Genomic DNA, 18,324 nt, shown 5'->3' with positions numbered 1-18,324 from the left:
CACATACATCACACACTTTACACATCTCTAAACTTTGCCAAACGCTGGAATTACCATTTCCAATAGCCAAACTCACCGCAATCCAGATCTGCAATCCACCCGATTAAGACGGCGACTGCGTGATTTGCTACCGATTAGCAGCGTCCACCAGACATGCTATCGTCACATCACAGCCTCCGTGCCAAAGCAGAGTCTCCACGGCCAGCCAGATGGCATCATCAGTCAATATTCCTGGGCCAAATCGACTCGACAAACGCGGAAGGCGATCCATCAGCGAGGCAGCGCACCTTCTTCAACTACGTTTCCCGGTGTCATGCCGAATCCCCTTCAACACGGCGCGGCGGTCTTCACGTGCCAAACTCCACGTTCACACAACGGAGCCGAATACAGACTTTACCGTCACCTGCACCCAACGTTCCAGACAGTGTTGCCAGATGGCAAATGTTGAATTATCGTACCAGAGGGTAAAAATTATCGTTTTTGGAGTGAAATTATCGTACGCCCCCTCCCCAGCACAAAATGATGAAATTATCGTACATTTGGGGGATTTTGGGATTATTGATCGTACATCGTACAGAGGTCGAAATTATCGTACAAATACGATAATTATCGTACGTCTGGCAACGCTGGTTCCAGAGAAGGAAATGCATCCCCTTTCAACATAAGAGAGAGAGGAAAAGCGATAGTAATTCATGCCATTCAGCATCCATCACAACAAACTTTCCGAGCAGACAGCGCTTCCGGGTCCGGCTTGGCAGAGCCAATCAGAGCCAAACCTGCGAGAGCCATGAGCCAATCACCGTCAGCGCTGTCCGGTTTGATGTCACAGTGCCACCGAAGCTGCAGACGGCTGCAGCCAGGTCGTATATTACCTGGCTCCCTCTGCCAGACATTCACAGCTGATCTCATCTCTTCATGCATTATTGTTTACATTCTTTCAACATAAGAGAGAGAGGAAAAGCGATAGTAATTCATGCCATTCAGCATCCATCACAACAAACTTTCCGAGCAGACAGCGCTTCCGGGTCCTGCTTGGCAGAGCCAATCAGAGCCAAACCTGCGAGAGCCATGAGCCAATCACCGTCAGCGCTGTCCGGTTTGACGTCACAGTGCCACTGAAGCTGCAGACGGCTGCAGCCAGGTCGTATATTCCCTGGCGCCCTCTGCCAGACATTCACAGCTGATCTCATCTCTTCATGTATTATCGTTTACATTCATTCAAAACATGATATTCAAGTCATATCCCGTCCATCACAACAAACTTTGCGAGCAGACAGCGCTTCCGGGTCCTGCTTGGCAGAGCTAATCCAGAGCCAATCCAGAGCCAAACCTGCGAGAGCCATGAGCCAATCACCGTCAGCGCTGTCCGGTTTGATGTCACAGTGCCACTGAAGCTGCAGACGGCTGCAGCCAGGTCGTATATTCCCTGGCTCCCTCTGCCAGATATTCACAGCTGATCTCATCTCTTCATGTATTATTGTTTACATTCATTCAAAACATGATATTCAAGTCATATCCCGTGCCTGCTCCCTATGTCTCCCATCTCTCTCAGCTAATCTCAGCTTCCCTCTCATCCCAGTCCCGCAGGCTGCACAAAAAACCCTGTACACATGCATCCTTTCATCCCTACATCCCTCAATTCCTCTAACTTTCATTCAGCCAAGAACAGCAACATGGCTTCTGCCCCCACTTTCTCTGTCTCAGCCAACACGGCTTCGGCTAACTCACCTGGCTGTCTCTCTAACCATAACACCTCCACAGCTGATCCCTAGCCTTACCTCAGCGCTCCTGCCTTCGGTCATCCAGCTTCAGTATAGCGCTGTATACAGCAGGTTCTCCAGCCTTCACCACAGCGCCACCTACGGCCGGTGCTTCAGTTATTACTACAGCGCCACCTATAGTCAGTCCCCATCAGAACCGATATTGCCGCTACCACGAGTTTCAAGTTTCAAGTTTCAATACTTCATTGCCTTTCATCATCGTTGACAGGAATTTAATTTAGTGAGCTCAATCACAGAACACAACAAGACACGACGACATACCACAGGACGGTCGTCGTGGTCAGCCCGCTTCACTCAGGGAATGACACAGAGCCCCGCCATCCAGTTCCAGCATTGGCAGCAGCCAATCTAGGCAGGAGCACCTGGCTACAGGAGGCCACCACCCCCCCCCCCCCCCCCCGCAACCTACATCCAGCAATCGCTGGACTCCTTCATCCCTCATTCCTTCATCCCCTCGACCCCTTCATCTCTCCTCACATGGCAACAGCCGGCCCACATGGCTTCAGCCCGGCCCACATGGCTTCAGCCTGGTCCACATTGTCTATCCTCACCAGTTTATCTGTCAGCTGCTACAGACGCAGTTTCTTCCAACAGCTACTGCAGACGCAGTCAGCCTTATCTACTGAACAGAGTAGAGTTCACTCCATCAGCTACTGCAGACGCAGTCAGCCTCATCTACTGCATAGAGTAGAGTTCAATCCATCAGCTACTGCAGATACAGTCAGCCTCATCTACTGCACAGAGTAGAGTTCAAACCATCAGCCACTGCAGATGCAGTCAGCCTCATCTACCGCGCAGAGTAGAGTAGTGTTCATTCCATCAGCTACTGCAGACGCAGTCTGCCTCATCCACTGCACAGAGTAGAGTAGAGTTCACTCCATCAGCTACTGCAGACGCAGTCAGCCTCATCTACTGCACAGAGTAGAGTTCAATCCATCAGCTACTGCAGATGCAGTCAGCCTCATCTACTGCACAGAGTAGAGTTCAAACCATCAGCCACTGCAGATGCAGTCAGCCCATCTACTGCACAGAGTAGAGTTCAAACCATCAGCCACTGCAGACGCAGTCAGCCTCATCTACTGCACAGAGTAGAGTTCAATCCATCAGCCACTGCAGACGCAGTCAGCCTCATCTAATGCACAGACTAGAGTAGAGTTCACTTCATCAGCTACTGCAGACGCAGTCAGCCTCATCTAATGCACAGAGTAGAGTTCACTCCATCAGCTACTGCAGACGCAGTCAGCCTCATCTAATGCACAGACTAGTATTGCAGATAGTCTGCCCCATCAGTTACGGCACAGAGCAGAGCAGTTACGCCGTCAGCTGTCGAGATGCAGTTTGCTCCATCTGCCACCGCAGACTGCAGTTCCATTCATCAGCCGCTGCAGACGCAGTTCACTCCTTCAGTCACTGCACAGAACGCAGTTCAATTCATCAGCCGCTGCAGACGCAGTTTACTCCTTCAGTCACTGCACAGAACGCAGTTCAATTCATCAGTTGCTGCAGACGCAGTTCACTCTTTCAGTCACTGCACAGAACGCAGTTCAATTCATCAGTCGCTGCAGACGCAGTTCACTCCTTCAGTCACTGCACAGAACGCAATTCAATTCATCAGTCGCTGCAGATGCAGTTCACTCCTTCAGTCACTGCACAGAACCCAGTTCAATTCATCAGTCGCTGCAGACGCAGTTTACTTCTTCAGTCACTGCACAGAACGCAGTTCAATTCATCAGCTGCTACAGACCCATCAGCTGCCGCAGAGGCAGTTCGCCACATCAGCCTCAGATAGGCCATTTTTTGGGGGCACGTAGGGTCTGGGAAGTCCCAAATCATCCACCCTCACTCCTCCTAACAGGAATACAGACACTTCATCTCAGGAACAGCCACGTCATTCTACTAGCTCCTAGAAGCCATCTTAAAAGGCCTCTTACTCGCCATTCTCTCTTCACTCAGCCTCTGTATCAGTTCTCTACATTCGGTCAACATATCTTCAATGGTTAAGCTACTCATAAATCCACGCTTACGCCGGATTCAGGCTGCGGAGGTCCCCCGAATTACTGACCTCACCTGCCTATGGTCTTCTCCTCATCCCAGTCTATCGGTCATAACTACCCGCATCTGCCACTCCAACGGAGCAATAGATTATCAGAGAATCGGTCTCCCGACCTACTTCCACCTCAACTCCTATCTTAGTTATACAAGCCAGCGACTAAATACAACAGTTTCAGGCATGCCACAGGCATCACCTCAACATCCACTCTCTTCATGGAAACAGGAAGAATTGCCACACTATTCTGGTTCCAGAAGTACCTACACCGAGCCTCAGCTCCAGGCTTATCTCCAGAACACTATTCAAGCCACTCCTCCATAGACGTCAGACTGAGCACATCGAACCAAACCATCGAGCCCTTGACCCTTCGTAATCTCTCGCATGTCGCTTCTGCATCCTGAATGATCTTAACGATCTCCATGATCTTAACGATCTCAATGATCTTAACGATCTCAATGATCTTAACGATCTCAAGGATCAGTCAAGCTCACGTGCAACTCAGCTCAACTTAATCCGACTTATTTTGGGGGCCTGAAATCTGCTCGGGCTGAAACACGCCTCACGCCAGACCCGCTCGGGCAGACCACGTCTGAGACGGAACCCCCACCCTGAGTCTCCCTCTGCCCCGGTCATCAGGACGTTCCCCCGGAACACGTGACCTCCTGGAACAGACGCCTCATCTCGCACCCACACTACACCATACACAACTCATTCTCTTCAGTAAAGAACCTTAACGATACTCTTGTTGTGGCGTGGTCCTTGCTAGTGAAATGAAAGTTAACGTTTAACTTAAGTTCAGGAGCTGGGCCACGCCTCAACCACTCCCCCAACTTCCTAACCACCCCTCTAAACCACTCCTCTAATTACGTGGCAATATTACTACACCTGGTTAACCTGCCTCACCCTGTTTGTCTCGATCTCTCGACCCACCCTCCCTCCCTTGTATATCTCATCCCTCAATCCCCTATCCCTTCCCGCACCCCTCAACCCTTAACATCCTCATTCCCTCTCACTAGGCACGATGCATGCCTCTCCACGTCTCGTTCTAGGATCCATCCAGGGGGGGCCTGAAATCTGCTCGGGCTGAAACACGCCTCACGCCAGACCCGCTCGGGCAGACCACGTCTGAGACGGAACCCCCACCCTGAGTCTCCCTCTGCCCCGGTCATCAGGACGTTCCCCCGGAACACGTGACCTCCTGGAACAGACGGCTCATCTCGCACCCACACTACACCATACACAACTCATTCTCTTCAGTAAAGAACCTTAACGATACTCTTGTTGTGGCGTGGTCCTTGCTAGTGAAACAACAGGTATAAACTCTCTTTGCAGCACATCAGTGTCTTGCTCTATATTGGAACTATGAAACATTGCATTGCCACTACCAAATAAAATTCTAATAATAAATTTAGGCGTGTCTGCTGCCGGCCGTTCTCTGGAAACCGAGACTAGGTACAGCCATACAGCCCAGAATATTTGACTTCACACCAGAAACATGCAAGTTGGAAAACCCTCAATTAAAGGGGGGGGACGTTGTATTAAACTTGAATTTTGGGGGGTTGTGTTCTTTATCTCACCCTTTGCTATCTTTGCTTTCATAAAGACACTGTTATGCTGTACAAGAAGTACCACAAATTGAATGGAATAACAATTGCCACCATTTTCCGTCACTCCATCCGTGCCGGTACCCCATCTAGCCACAGCCCAGGTAAGCCTGCCCCCGCGGTTGCTACATGACACACGTGGTCCTGGGCAGAGTTTGCCCTTGTTTTCTCTCCCTATGGCCACTCCTGGGCTCTGTAGTTTTCAGTACAATAGTGTAGATTATCTAATATTTCTCCATGACAATCCTCTTACTTTGTGTCTGAGGGTCCAGGTCCAGTACTGAAGTCTTCTCCTATGCCTTTAGACCAGTCACTCTTCATAGACAGACAGCTGGGTACTGGAGACTGCTCTCTGCCTGTGGTACTGACCTCTGGAAACAGAAATGTTTTATACATATTCATTCGAGACAGACAACAATGCAGATAACGAATATTGTCACTTTTTCTGTCCATCTGAATCATATTTATTTTCCACATGTCCTGTCATAGTGGGCAACTCAAGGCTTTCTGCCTACATTGTGCGTTGGTTAGTCTGATCAAGACCACACTGACTGCACCAAATCAAATCTGGCAAATCTGACACTGGTTCCTCTAATACTGGATGTGATGTTATGAAAGAGGAAACTAAAGCATAAGAGTATGAAGGGCTGGAGCAATTCTATATCTCATGACTTCATACCTCTTCTAAAGAGTCATGATAAGAACAAACTCATCTGTTTTCAATTGTTACCTTTGCTCAGTAGAGTGCTGCTGACTGTCCATCTTTGAATGCAGGATGTAGACTGCTCAGTCTTCATGGACGCACGGCCGGGTTCAGGGGAGTCTGCTGCCCCCTGCTGGATCCTGATAGAAACAGGATTGACAAAAGGACAGTTTTAGCCTGAAGAGAAAGACGGGCCGGTTGTTCAAAAGGTTTCATCCGGATAAAACTGATCCGCATTTGGAAACCCTATTTTTGCTATCCAGAAATATATATATATATATATATATATATATAGTAAAACAAACAAACAGATGAAACCTTTTGAACAACCGGGCCCAAGATCACGTAATCGTGGTGAAACTGTTGCACTATAAGTTATAAATCACAAAGACTACATACACTGTCGCCTACCTGTAAGTGACGTCACTTTCTCTACCGGCAAAGCTGAAGACCGGCGACATGCCACAAGCTTCCACGAGCTATGTAGTTTTTATACGAAACTAACCCCTACGTTTCAGTTTGACGACAAACTTTATTCTCCGTTCACTGACATTCATATTTTTTTCAGTGTTGGTACAGGGAGAAAGCAGGAAGTGACGTTTCACTTTGGCTCTCTATAGATAGATTCCTAGGCTCTGCTAATTGTCTCTGCTAATCGTCCACCCTGCTGCTCGACCGCTGTGTGGGCTTACTTGCTCTTATGACATCACTGATGATGTCACCATGACTATAACATCCTCAGTGGGACAAAGATTGAAACAAAGAGAACAAACATTGCTCACAGGCTCCCTTCATAGTGACGTCATAAGAGCGATCTCATCTTATGACATCACGGCTGATGTCATAGGCATTGATGATGTCATAGGTATTGTGACATCTTCAGTGATGTCATAAATCATCTTATATAAGCGAGTGACATCACTGAGGCCAATAGAGCAGGTGAGGCCATGCAGCAGCCGAGCTGCGGGCGAGGCCGCGAGCTTCGTATGCGAGCTGCAGGGCCAGTTCGGCAAGAAATCTCTTTTACACGGTTCTATTATAGTTTATAGCTTTATTGGCACTTTTCTACACCTCCACAATCGAGTTCATACTCACCTTCTCCATCAGCATCTGGCTGCTGCTGCTGCCTGCAAGGACATGTCCAGAATGCAGTGCATCATCATCCACTGTGCTGAAGAGGAGCCTACACACTGCCAGGATGCTAACGCGGTCTCACAAAATGATGGCTGACCCCACCCATCCAGAACGTAAACCTTTCAGGGTCCTCCCCCATGGCAGAAGACTGATGTGTGGCAGTACCGGAACCTCTCGTCACAGGGACAGCTTCTACCCAACTGCCATCCGCCACTTCAATGAGACCTGAAAGCCCCCACAAATCAGGACTTTTGTCACTCACTCCTCCTGAGCACAACCGGCTGGGGTCCCCCCATGGACATTATCCCACTGACACCATCCTATTCCCCCACACTCTGCCCCCATTATATCACTTAAAGGACTTTTACTGGACATTTTACATGGATATTTTATATGGACATCATCCCACAGACACTATCCTACCACCCCGTCCCCCCCCCCCCGTCCTATTATATGTGACTTTAAATGACTTTTAATTTGCACTTTATCATTTGAGATTGTGTTCTGTTTGCTCCATCTTCTGCTATTGATGTGATCACTGCGCTGCAAACTTGCACTATCAAAGTCAAATTCCTTGTTGTAATCAGATTACTCACTATGGCTATTAAAATGAATCTTGAATCATGAATCTTATATACAATACATTAAATCATTGGTATGGGAGAATTATTCATCATGTGATTTTTTTTGTTTGTTACAATCATCATCAGTGAGTTAGATCTTAGCTGTGGTCCAGCTGTCATGTTCTCCAGACAGACAGAGTGGTTTAGAGGGAGGGAGCCCCTCCTCTCTCTCCTCAGACTGACTCACACCTTTACATAAACACACCCAACATGCTGTGAGCTGGACTGATTCATTACAACAACGTTTCCATGACGGGATCAACTGTTGTGATCATTCATGACTGTCAAATGATGATGATAAACTGAGTCATAGGAAGGTAATGGACGTGTGTCAGTGTTGTCCGTTTATATTATGCTCCCCGCTCGCCCACATACATTACAACAAAGGTTCCTACCTGAATATTTCAATATTTAGCTTCTTTGACCTTTCGAGTGCAAATTAACACTTAGTGTGATGAAGGACTTGCCATTCCCTGTTGGGATCTATGAAGAGAATCGTATCCTTTAAGTGTTTTCTATCTCAGTTTTATATTGCTTGAATATATCTGACTGTGTTTTAGTTCTATCCAGTGCCTTGACTGCTAAGTCCCGCCTCCTGCAGATTTCTATTGGGCGAGTGGGAGAAGACGGTCAGACTGTCAATCAATCCTCCGCGCAGTCTTCAGTTGCTACGTAGTCTCTTAAAACAGACTGTCTCATCTACATCCGGCGAATGCAGCTATACACAGTCTGTACGTTACACCCCCAGAACATGCACAAGGAAGTTGGGAAAAAAACCTTCAGACAGGAAAGAAGTTCGACGGAATCCGACCAATCACGACACGTGTGTCCACGAAAAATGCGACATATTGGATTCTGATTGGACTAATGAGCGGAAGACCCGCCTTTCTACTTCCCATTCCAGTTGGTCCATGATTCTCCCCCGCGAAGTACAGGCGGTATGGCGGAAGCATTTGAAAATTGCGGAAGCCAACTCGTCTGTTCTAAGAGACTAGTTGCTACGGAGAGCTTCATGCAGATACAAGTCAGTCAGATGCGACCTGTTTAATTAGTGAGCTGCTGCGATCTGTTTAGTTGATTTATAGCCGGTTGCTGGGCAGTTTGGACAGTGGAGGAGTGGTGGACGTGGACCAGAGTGTGTGCGTCCATTGAGAGGCAAGTTTCTGTTCTGTTGCATGTTTAGAAGTTGTTTGCTGATGGTGGGATTCGTAGTGCACGTGGAATGTTTGTTAATTGGGGATTAAGAAGCAACGTGGCTGTTGGGCATGTGAGGTGTAGGCCGCGATGGCGCCACTAGGGGAGCCGTTCTGCACATTTATCCACCAGATATATATTCAGTATATATATTCATTTGCCATTCTTAATGTTGTTTCCATGATGTTTATTGTACAGTAGTAATGTTAAAGGATGCAATATATTCTATCTATTTAGTAATGTTATTTATATGTGGAAATGATGTACTTAATGATACATATTGGATTATAGGCTGCATGTCTGTGTGCATTGTAATTACGCCAACTCCACATATTAATATTCACTATGTCCTTTATTTTCTGTGATTACAGAAGCACACATACACCATCCCTGTTGTGTAATAAACCCAGTGGAAATATCAGCCCGGCCTCCCTGCATTCTTACCGATGCACCACGGTGGTCACACTATTCCTAACCAGCTAGAATAAATACAGTCCTACTAATCCATCGTAACACTTAGTAAGAAACATATCCATGACGCCACTGGACAGGTTGTAAAGGTAAACGTCATCAAAACAATTTAATTCGAGAAGAAATCAAGTTATTTGCAAGGGTCAAATGTGTGTTAAAAAAAAGTGGTAGCTATTGGCCGTTAGGCGGAGTATGAGAGCTAATTCTCGCTGTGGGAAAAGTCGAGTGGTGTGGTTATTTGACCTCACTGGGCTACCATACTTGTATGAGGCGCGTATTTCACCGCAGCATTCCATCATTCCCTAGGCTCTGATAGGGCTCTGATCATTCCATGCAGCATTCAAGCCCCGGGATTGGCCAGGCGCCCATGCTCACGTGAGCCAATAGAGACGCTGCATGAAAACCTAGTGTGGAAAACCTATGGTCCGTGTTATTACGAAACCCACCGCGGTTCTGGCAAAACCACGCCCTGTGCCTGGCCCGCCTACACAGCAGTCAAGTGGCGGGATTTGCCAGGAGCGAGTCTTTTTTTCTTCTTTTGACAGCTCGGATCTCCCACACCACAAACACTGCACGGCACGCAGCCCAGCGATTTCATGAACCAACTGAATTGCTCTTGATAGCGGACATTGAAATTAATTATGGTCACATACCTTCCTTAGCAGGGCCGATGTCAGCCGTGGGCAGAGGTGGGCATTGCCCACCCAGACATGAGTCTTGCCCACCCAATTAAAAGTTAGGAAAATATGTTTATTTTCACCCCCAGCCAATGGATAGCGATTCTAGTGTCTGATTGGGTGGGCACTGAGCTTCAGCCCGGCTCCAAAGTCCTCTCGACTCATGTATTGAGAAACACAGACAGACTCGACTGTCGCCCTCCGCTGCCCAGACTCAACTGTGGAGAAATGATGTGTCTGTCAGCAGACCCCTACCCAAAGACACGCCCCCAGCAGTAGAGAACCAATCGGCGATTATTATTCTTCCACACACACACCATGGTGACTTTTCTAGGAAGTTATAAATGATCTTTCTCTCAGTTCGTGAATGCTGTGCTGCTAGCGAAAGCTCATAGCTTGACGTACATTACATTACATTAATTTACTTCATCCAAAGCGACTTACAACACTCTTGCAGCTGCTGTGCGTTCATGATGTATCGGTTTGTTATACCAAAGCCATGCTGCTTCTGTCTATAGTGATGCTGCTGCCAGCACATCAGCAGAGGCTCCGTATAACGTTAGAGCTCCTGTACCGTCCACAAGCACTGCTCCCACTTTGAATAGGACTACAAGTCTTGTAAATATAATAGTTTTGAAGGCTAAATGACAAGTATAGTTTGTTGTCTCACTGGAAATTTGATTTGAGAAATAAGCTCATCCAATGAAAATAAATGTTATGGAGTTGATTATTTTAAACTGGATGAAGGATTTTTATTTATTTTTAGGGTAAGTCAATCTGCTTTCAAAGTTGTTTTCTTTGTCACTTTTCATTTTGAGTTTGAATAAGACTAAAAGTATTGGAAATATAGGCAATAGTTTTGTAAATAGTTAGTTTGTAGCCTACATAGTTTGCGAATAGTTTTGATAATTATATTCTTGTAAACATTGGCCTGTCACCTGAGTGAAAGTTCCTACTTACAATTTAGTGTCCCCAATTACACTTAACTCTGGAAATGGCTTCTACACCCTGCTTCAAATCATTCTTTATAAATTAGAATATAATGCAACTTAATCCCCATCCCCGAACCGACAACCTCTCTGGCAACCTACCGCCAAAGTTGCCCCCAACCAGCCCACCCTGATGTAGCAGGCTAAAATCGGGCCTGCATGCAGCTCTGACTTAACCTTGCTTGCAAGATGGATAACCTCGCGAGATCAAAAGAGATTCTCTCGACGTAATCCATCTTGTCATGCACAGGCAGTTAAGATGATTGGCCGAACCATGGCCGGCTCGACGAATCAGCGGCAGCCTTAGGCGGGCTTCTCGTCTGGGCAAGTAGTGGGTACATGGTCTTTGTAGTTCTTTTCACTCGTCAACATGGCTGCCGCCGCGGAAGTGACAGGCAGTCTGAATGAAATTGAATGTAACGTTCCCAATTCTATGTATTAAATTCTAAAAAACGACCCTCAACATTTGGGAAGGCTAAGCCACACAACTAGCTCGTTATAATCTAACGTCATGCTTCGAAGGCGACTTTACGACGATGAGGACGGTGAGGACGGTGAGGACTCAATCAATGATAGACTACCGGTCGCAAACGTGACGTCAGAGGCATGGCAATCTGATTGGTTGAAGTTAACATGCACCAGCGGTGATAGACAGATGGGTCATCCAATCACCTGCCAAGTAGCTTGGAAAAAGTGCCCGCCTCCGTCAGCGGGTCGGGTTATTGCATTCCCAGATCGACTGGTTTAGTGAAACGTAATGTGGAGCTAAACCGTCCATCTGGCAGCGTCAGGTTAGCTCTGACTGGCGAGGGGGAAAAAACATTTCAAAGGGGTCCTCTTTTTCACAGCCTTGTGTGTGTGTGTGTGTGTGTGTGTGTGTGTGTGTGTGTGTGTGTGTGTGTGTGTGTGTGTGTGTGTGTTTGTGTGTGTGTGTGTGGGGAAATGTGGTTTGGTACGTAGTGTTACCAATAAATTCTTGGTACTGTGATTGCATCACACACTTGTCTTGACTTTAATTCTCCCTGACTTCTACCTTTCTCTTCTTCTGTTGTTTCTTCTCCTCCGGTCAGGACTCACTTCTACCTTTCTCTTCTTCTGTTGTTTCTTCTCCTCCGGTCAGGACTCAGGCTCCAATGGCGGCGGTGTTTGCTGGCAGCCCTCAGCTGCTGGGAACGGTGAAGTTGTGTTCAGGTTGGGCGGTGAGCAGTTTACCGCCTCACTCAGACATCACCCTGCTGAGGAGGAGGAGCGAGGATGTGAGTGATTGACACAGTTGAGATACTGGACTTTGCGTAATGAGGAATATTTGAAGAGAAAATGAGATGTCTACCATTTAAGAGAAAATAGGATTTCTTATTTTTCTTCTTTCTTTTGTCTGCATGGCCTCACTATTCCTCTCCTCCCCCCCCTCTCTCTCTCTCTCTCTCTCTCTCTCTTTCTCTCTGTGTGATGGCTTGTGTGATGTGTATGATGTCCCCTTACTTAAGCCTCTTCTAAAGATGAAGTCTGGATCATGTCCGGCTAGCCAGAGCAGGATATTTTCCGGTTTTACTTTTCTAGACATGAGGAGTCTGTGTGTGGAAACAGCTGGAAATGGTCCGTATTCTCTCTGCCAGTGGGGGGGATCCATTCCTGACCATTCAGGCTAACGAGGGGTGGCATTGTGCCAAGAATGAGCGCTTGCCTTTGTTACATAAAGCCGCCCAGTCAAAATAGTGGTCGCACCGTCGCCAATCACTGTGGGTGATTTATTTTACAAGTGGCATTCAAGTCATATCTGACTAGTTTTCAATGTATTTCTCCCCACAAAAGTTAGGCTAGGCCTATGTCTCGATATAGGCTGTCAGTCAGTCAGCTCCTCTCATCGACATAACCAAATGGGCTCCTCTCCGCAGCTGTGTTAGCTTGGACGCACATTCACACAACACTGGCTGCCTCAAATGGCTGCCTCACACAATACTTGGCTGCATCCAACTCGAGAAAACTTTTCAGACCCTCCTGGAGACAATCTTTCTCAGAAGAGACTAACGTTAGCGACAAATCTGTAGACTTTTTCTGACATGGGAATGATGGGGTTAACATTACCAGCAAGCAGCAGTAAAAGCAGGCAATGACGATAGCTGGGTAAGTCCCGCTAGCATTGATGCTAAGTTAGCAAAGTACAGCGAGAGCACAGCTGAACCACATGGCTAATTATTAATATGGATGTTAACGTCCATTATTAATTATGTGCTTGCGCGATGACATCGTGTATTGGCGATGTCAAAGGGTTAGGGCTGTGAATCTTCACTGGCCTCACGATTCGATTCGATTACGATTAATCTGTCAACGATTCAATTCGATTCAACGATGCATCACGATGCATCTCGATGCAGCTCAAAGTATCACATCCTCAATTTTCTATATTACTGCACATGGCTACTTTCTCATCAATTAATAACAGCAGTCAGATATATCAAGTCAACTCATTTTTTATTCAGAAAGTGCTTTAAAATCTGAATATCATCATACATTTTAAACATAAATGTCTTATCCATACCTGTGAAAAAGGTGACAGCGACAGGTACCAGGGCAAACACAAAATCATTCACTAAAGTGCACTATTTTGGAATCAAAAATTGCACATGCTTGCTTATTAATTGTAAACCAAAATAAATACATAGGCCTAGCCTGCCTGTATTTGTGTGAAATCATTTAACCCTCAAATCAAAACCCTTCTGCAGTTCTGTGACATTAAAAAGAAAAAGGTTTTCACATAGCAACTGTCAGACAGCACTTCCTGAATGTGGCAAACATCAAGTCTGAACACAGCAGACAACAGCAGTATTTAAAACTATAAATAATAAACTACCATCAAAGTGCCAGGTATACTTCTTCATAAAAGAAAACATTAAAATGCTAACATAAATGTCACAAAAATATATAACAAAAATTGTATAGGCCTAGCCTATATTTCTGTGGAAATATTCATTCAAGCCTCAGAAACAAAATATAAATCCTGCTTCTGCAATGTGCTATAATCTACAAAAATAAGGTTTATTGCAGCTCTACAGCACACTGAATGTGACAAACATGACTGAGTCTGACTGAACAGAGCAGACAACAAGACTAAAGGTCCTTACACACCGAGCACGTTTTTTTCGTGCGATTAATTCGCACGTCAATAATATTTTCCGAACCTATATCAGTCAATGCAACCGTGCATACCAATGGCGAAGTTTCGCTGAGCGTTATTGGGGTGTTTATTTTTTCGAACCACGGTCGATTTTTCAGAAATTCGCTTCCGACTTGTACACATCTGTGGCTGTGATTGACAGGTGGGTCAAAACTCGCATCGCAATTTCGTGCCGTATATTCGCATCGCTCTTGATGTGTAAGGACCTTAACAGTGGAGTTGTACTAAACTAGCATCACACTATTAATTCGTTTTATATAGTGAGGTGTACTTGTTCATATATCAAAATGTTAAATTGTCAATAAAATAAAGTAGCTATAGGCCTAGCCTAGTAAGCCTACCCATATTGTGTGGAAAGGGTACCCACAAAACCAAACATAAATCCTTCTGCCGTGCAGTTCAGTGCAAAAATAAGGTTTAAAAAAAAATATATACAGTTTTCAAATAGCAACTCTACATACAGTAACTTCTTCCTGAATGTGGCTATTATTAGCATCAAACTACTAAGTAGTTTATATAGTGAGGTGTACTTGTTCATAATGTTAAAGTAAATTGTAAACAAAAATAAAGTATAGGCCTAGCCTACCCACAGTGTGAAAATGGTACCCTCAAAACCAAAACAAAAATCCTTCTGCCGTGCAGTTCAGTGCAAAAATAAGGTTTGAATTTATTTTTGGTCAAATAGCAGCTCTATGACTCCTCTACATAGCTTCTTCCTGAATGTGGCTATTGGCTAACATCACAAACATGACTCACTGCTCAGCACTTGGGAATTTATATGTTCTTCTGTAAGAACACTAGTTGATCGACATGTTCTGATGTGAGACAGCTTCTTTTTGCAGTGACCACATCTCCTGCGGTGGAGAATACTCACTCTGCAGACACGCTTGTGCCTGGGATACACAAGTATCGCTTTGCCAGCCGGGAGAGGAGGGGGAATGTGATCTCATGGACACGCCACCAGTCCAAAGGGTCCTCCTCGAGAGGCAGAGCTGGGCCTTTACAGTATCTCTCAATTTCCTCCTCAGCCCTCATCTGAGGGGTCTTAGGTTGTGCTGTACCTTCATTAAAAGAACTTCCCAGCAAACTCACGAGCAGCGATGTGGCCTTTCTTTTGGGAGCAGAGGGGCCGGCCTCCTCCATGGGCAGCTCTTCTTCTTCTTCCACTTCTTCTGTCCCCCCTTGCGCTTCATTCTGTGTTTAAACAAAAGAATAGAAAATAGCATTAAATAAACCAGCAGTTAGCACTTTCTCAGTCAATGCAACAGCTCACATATAGGATAACTGTTTTTCTCAGTCTTATAAAATGTTTACTCATTGTAGCTAATATATAATATTTTTATGACCATTTTAATTTTTAAGTTTTACATGAAACATTGTTAAATTACCTCGAAGGATACAGCCTCCTCAGTTACTCCTCTGTAGACCTCCAATCTCTCCTCCTCTGTGGGAAAAGGCAGTCCCTTAAAACGGGGATCCAGGGCAGAGGCTGTATGAAAGATCTTCTTCTCTGCCTCACTGTTGTACCTCTTGAGCAGATCTGTTCTGATGGCAAGCTTCATCTCACGGATCATGGGTGAGTCTCCGATGGTGTCTGCATGTCTTGGAGGAGTTGTGCATTTAGTGGTGCAATGAGACACACTGTTGGATTGCTCTCTTCTGACATACATGTTGTCATATCCTTCATTGGCTTTACATGCACAGCATCCTCTGCATTTGTGACATCTGTTTCGTTGAGAGTGCAGATGTCTGACTCTGATCTTCTCACCTCTGGAGAAAGCAAGGTGGCACATATCACAGGTTGTTGTTCCAAGAACCTCTCCATCATGTCATATGCGCTGTTCCACCTTGTGGCAACATCAGTTATCAGTTTATGCTTGGCCAGTGTCTGACATCGCTGATGCACTTGCAGGAGGTGACTTGCTGTAGTGCTGCAGTTACGATTACGATTAAGATTACGATTACGAAAACGTTATTGTCCAAGTGAAAATTCGTCTTTGGTTCCACCGCAGACATGTCTCAAAAGATAAAACAACAATACACATGACAAACACATGAAACAAAGCAATTATGACAAAGAACCTGGCTAGACATCCACAAAATGACCACACGGTGGAAGATGTTTTGATATCCGTCGCATTCTGGCCAGAACCCTGCAGAGCGTGGTCACTCTAAAGCTTAATTTATACTTATTAGAAAGTGTCGCTCAGCACATGGTCGCAGACGAAAAATAAAGTGTCGCTCATGGTGTTGCATTTATACTTCAGTGAATGTTCGCCTCGGTTCAACGGTCATGTGACACTCGAACGCTATAAGCAGACAGCCAAGCGAAGAGGAACGCATAGTGAAACCACCTCGGAGGCAAGATGAAAGGTACTTGGCTGCAGCCGCATACATGTAGAAACGACACACAACTCACCTCCTCTCTCGTTCTTTGTGATTTTCACGAAGTCATACATCAAGGACAGGCTGATAAAAATAGCGGGGACACGTTCATTCATTTCAATCGAGTGAAAACCAAAACAAGGAAGTCAAGTGCGTGCCGTGTATATAGCCAATCAGACTTGCGCGACACATCGTGACGTAGTCAGCGACACTAGATATTTCACTAGGTAGCAGACACTGCTCGCCGACACTTGAAAATGTCGACTCAAGTCCTCATTTCTGTCGGCGACCATTTCAAAAGTGTCGGCAGATAAAGCATAAATTGGGCTTAAGCGCCCGCTGTGATGCGAGCTTCAGCGTATGGCCGTAGCATTTTATGTGAGGGAATTGTCCCACTTGAGCTGCAACTATCATGTTAGAGGCGTTGTCTGTCACCAGCACTACATCTTTCTCTGATAGCTGCCATTCCTCCATGACACCAGACAGTAGCTCCGCCAGATGAGCACCGGTGTGCGACTCATTAACGGCTCTCGTTTGCAGCACGTGCGACACAATCTGCCAGTCATCGTTAACGTAATGTGCCGTTACTGTTAGATACGACTCTGTGGCCACAGATGTCCAGGAATCACATGTTATGGCTACTCGAGTAGCTTTACTCATTGACGCCATTACCTGGGCTTTGGTTTCACGGTAGAGTGCAGGTATAGCCGTATCAGCAAAGTGGCCCCGTGATGGGAGCTTATACCGTGGCTCGAGGGTCTTCAACAGGTGGCGAAATCCAACATTCTCCACAACACAATAAGGCCGTAAATCCTTAGCTATGAAAGCTGCACAAGATCTGGTGATTTTCCTCGTACTCGGAGAGGTGGATGGCAGCGAAGACATTGAGTCATCAATTCGTGGCTGGGCTGGGTCCACTGTTTTCTTTGCCTCTGTGTTAGCAGGCGTTAGCCCCTCCCGGTGAAAACGGCTAATGTGGTTCTTCAAGTTAGTGGTATTTCCAAAGTACCGGTATTTGATTTTCGAGGTGCAGACTTTACACACAGCGTGCGTCTTGTCCAGTTCGCGCTTCCCAGGAAATTCATAAAATCCGAAATGTGCCCAGATGTCTGCTTTCAAAACACTGGGTGCGTTTTTAATCACTCTGTCACCCTCGCCTCGCTCTGGCTCCGCCATGTTTGTTTGACTGGCTTTCAGGCCGTTTACCCAGAATTCATTGCGACGTTGATCCTGGAAGCTATTTTGAACATCACAACTTTATTGTTCAGCCGACTCGCAGCCACTGACCCAAATAAGCTTGCGGCTCAACGTTACATCATAATAATAATATGTAATCGATTATGTCATGTGACTGCAGCGATTGACGATCTGACTGAGGTCAAGATCGCGCAACTCTAGTAGGCTATCATCTCCCTTGTTGCATTTTTAAACTGGCAGATGGGGGACAAAGAAACAATTCAACTTTTAGTTGTTTAGTCACCTAATTTGGCTCTCTTCCAAATAATCCAGCCACGTAACTAACATCCATTCATGAAAAT

General features: G+C 46.0%; 1 protein-coding gene across 1 annotated transcript in view; it reads left to right on the top strand.

Moving 5' to 3' along the window:
- LOC310773373 (SAM and SH3 domain-containing protein 1-like) overlaps positions 1 to 18,324 on the top strand; it is a gene marked incomplete at both ends in the record, with an annotated part of 66,327 nt that overhangs the window by 15,292 nt on the left and 32,711 nt on the right. The window contains one exon of the mRNA XM_083633240.1: positions 12,347 to 12,482. Within this exon, the coding sequence (XP_083489366.1) occupies positions 12,347 to 12,482 (136 nt within the window). The remainder of the gene's footprint in view (positions 1 to 12,346; positions 12,483 to 18,324) is intronic.

This window comes from Poromitra crassiceps (genome assembly GCF_964638095.1).
Source record: "Poromitra crassiceps genome assembly, chromosome: 3".
Taxonomy (NCBI): domain Eukaryota; kingdom Metazoa; phylum Chordata; class Actinopteri; order Beryciformes; family Melamphaidae; genus Poromitra; species Poromitra crassiceps.
The sequence above is the reverse complement of the archived record's forward strand: the minus strand, read 5'-3'. Positions and strand labels throughout refer to the sequence as shown.